Raw genomic sequence first — 3,362 nt, forward strand, 5'->3', positions numbered from 1 at the left:
AATTTATACACTAAAAACAGGATTGACCTAATATTCAAGGGCCAGGGTGTTCCTCAACATCTATGCAAGGTTTCCACCAAAAAGACCATGTATGCAAGTTTGGTGTTTTATTAGTACTCATGTATCAATTCAAAATTGATTAATTAGTTTCTTTGAATACGAGATCTCTTGGAGCAGCAATGATATGTGTGTGACTAACTTTTGGTCCCATCGGGCCAAATCATGTTGCTGTTGTATGCAATACAATTTTTTAATACTTGGTTGAATCCGACTTATGATCTGCTAGCGGTGTCACGACATTTTTTGAAACGACCTTGTCAAAATGGGATTGGTGTTTCATAATAATGTCATTTACCTTGCACTTACATACAAAATTAGACAACCTCTTGTACAATCATTGTCATTTAGATATGTAGCATATGTTTACCTGGTTAGTGACTTGGTGAAGTCGTAAACTTGGTTCAGGGCCACCTTGCTGCACTGCAAGATTATTTTCAGCATGGACATTCTGCAATTTAATAGGAAAAGATGTCATCGTCATCATTGATAAAAATCTAGATAAGTCCTTGCACGTAGGTTAAGATTACTAGGAAGGTATATACGAACCCAAACAGGTTACAGTTGCAAACCAAAAGGTTAATATTTCACAAAGTTTTAACTTGATGATAAGATAGCTTTCCAATATTTAACTACTAAAAGGGTTCAACCAATCCCAAAATTACTGGCAGGAGATAATTGATAATTGAGTACAAGTTAGTTAACACACCTTAGTGATCACATGTTCATGTGGTAAATGCGCATTGCCACAACCCTCTTTTGATTTCGTTTGCTGCAACTCCTATTAAAGCAATAGTTCTAAGACATTAGAATGGATCTGCATTAAATAGTACATAAAAAGCCCATTACATTACCTGCATGGTAGTTTGTGGCTCCTGCACATCATTATTTGATTGTTCAAGAACATTATAAGATTCAGATTGGAGATTGTTATCTCTGTCATGTGGAGTGACCTGCAATAAAATTATTGTAATAGCATATCAGTGTTCATTAATTTCATCTTTGCACAAATATAACTGCTTTTGATATGCTAACTTGATAATTTTCTGTAGGAGAATCCACTTCATTTCTGCAAATCTCTCCAGGAAACTTTTTGGCAAGGAATGCAGCAATCATAGCCATCTGACCTCTGACATCCCCTACATCACCTTTGACTTCCTTTACATCACCTTTGACGTCCTCTACATCATCTTTGACATCTTCTACATTATCTTTCACCATGCGTACTTCAAACTGAAGATTTTCTTGGTCAGATTTCCCAACAAAAGTTATTCCCTGAGAAACATTTACTCCGCTCCAATACTTTTCATCATAGTAACCTCGAAGTTTTGCCCTTTTATCAAGTGCACCTTTAAAGGCTTCAGTATAATCGTCAATGGAAAGGCTACCATTATGATCGATTTTCCTTTTTTTTAACTCCTCATTAGCTGCATCCTATTGAATAGGAATAATTATTAATTCATTACTATACTATGGAATAGATTGTATGTTGGACTGTAGACAAAATAAGTAGAATGTACCATTATTGTCTTCACATTGTCGCTTGTGTAATTGCCATCTTTTTTCTTATGAGCTTCATCCCATAGGTCAATCTTGTGGATCGGTGCTTTCCTTTTGATTTCCTAGCCAACAAAGTATGTTAGGTCCACTAATAGTTATTTTTGAAGATAATTGATTTGTCATGTAATAAAGACTATGAAAAGTATCATTGTCACCATCTCTTTTTGTAGCCTGGCATGGCTTTTTCTCCCGGTTGTGTGTGGATTCTTCTGTTGCTTCGCACACTCTGTGTTTTTCTCGCATAACTTCTGCAAACAAATTAGATGCAGACACGCAATGTTAGCAAACTAATTTTGGAGTTCAGTTTGAGCATGAGAGGATGAGATAATAACCATGTGTGAATCCTGGCACCACATTCCAACTAGAGTCTCCCATTGATGCTTATTAACACCTATTGGAACATCACTAATAATTTCCTGGAGAGATCTCTCTTTCCGTTTGAAATATTTTTTCTTCAAGCGAGATTTGTAGGCTCTCCATCTTTTGCAAACAGTCATTAGGACCCAGTCTCGTGTAAGCTGCTTTGTCTCAGATGGATAGACAAATTTCTCCTTCAACAAAGTAAATTTAATTGTTTCATGTGAAATGACAATAAAGATGTATGTGATGATACATCAAAAAAAGATGTATGTGATGATACATCAAAAAAAGATATATGTGATGATGTACCTCTACATCCTTGATCATGTTGTTCTTTCTCTGGACAAATAATTCATTGTCCCATCTTGGAATGTTCAGTGGTGCAAATGTGGAGTTCTCTGCAACGTCGCTAAGATAGCTACTAAGAATGGAACCAGACCTTTCATTCGGAACACCTTTTTCGTTAGTCTCCACAATTATCTTTCCTCCATGTACCTGGGATAAATTCTTCAGCCGAAATTCCCCTACAATCTGCCGCATCTCTCCATTTGGCCCTGCAAGCATGAATATCCCAACACGTCAGAAACCAGTATAATAAAAACCTCATTCCGAAGAAGATTAGTCATGGAAACTTACAAATTATCTTGATTTGGCTAGTGGATTCATGAGATCTTCCTGGTACTATATTATCAATCTCTGGAGGACCTTGCAGATTTTCTTCAGCAAGCTGCACATGTTCTGCATCATGCATTGTAAGGTTCAAGTCCCGAAGTCGTCTTGGTATCCTCGCCATCGTTAATCTGCCAAATTAACAAAAACTACAGACCTCAACCAAAAGTTCAGTGCGGCATGGCATGTACAGAGAGAAAATGCCTTAAGTCTACAGCTAGCGTAGCTAACTCGTACACTGTTACAGAGAGCTGGAACATTCAGTTAGGCAAATGGCTACACATCACCTTGATGTCTCTTGAGCTCATGACACAATCTACAACGAGATGCTTCAGATTTTCAGTTTGCAAAACATGAGCTCAGTATACAATCTTTACAAGCAAGATTAGAAATAAACAAAGGGTCAAGCCTCAGTAAAACATTAAAAAGCCCCAATGACCGAGTTAGCACAGCTAAATCAGTGCACTATGTTACTTCCTGTACCAGCGAGATGGAAGATGCAGTTAGGAAAGCGGCTACACAGTACATTGATGTCTCTTGAGGTCATGACAGAATCTGCAGCGAGATGCTTCAGGTTTTCCAGTATATTCATCAGCATCAAAAACTACAGGGGAGTTGAATAGCTGTAGCACTAACAGAACAATAAATCTCAGTGCAAAAGCTTCAGCATTTGTACAATTCTTCATAGAACAGAGGTTGTGCTGAACGTTTCTTCA

The 3,362-nt window shown here is 37.4% G+C and overlaps 1 protein-coding gene across 1 annotated transcript; it reads right to left on the reverse strand.

Moving 5' to 3' along the window:
* Positions 1-887: 887 nt before the first annotated feature.
* Positions 888-2,770, reverse strand: LOC123142723 (uncharacterized). The gene is made up of 7 exons (XM_044561499.1): positions 2,614-2,770; positions 2,287-2,531; positions 2,109-2,168; positions 1,773-1,865; positions 1,578-1,679; positions 1,093-1,491; positions 888-1,010 (listed from the first exon to the last, which is right to left on the reverse strand). The coding sequence occupies exons 1-7, from the start codon at positions 2,768-2,770 to the stop codon at positions 903-905; spliced, it is 1,164 nt and encodes a 387-aa protein (XP_044417434.1). The 3' UTR covers positions 888-902.
* Positions 2,771-3,362: the final 592 nt, after the last annotated feature.

Source organism: Triticum aestivum, chromosome 6D (assembly GCF_018294505.1).
Source record: "Triticum aestivum cultivar Chinese Spring chromosome 6D, IWGSC CS RefSeq v2.1, whole genome shotgun sequence".
In the NCBI taxonomy this organism is placed as follows: Eukaryota; Viridiplantae; Streptophyta; class Magnoliopsida; order Poales; family Poaceae; genus Triticum; species Triticum aestivum.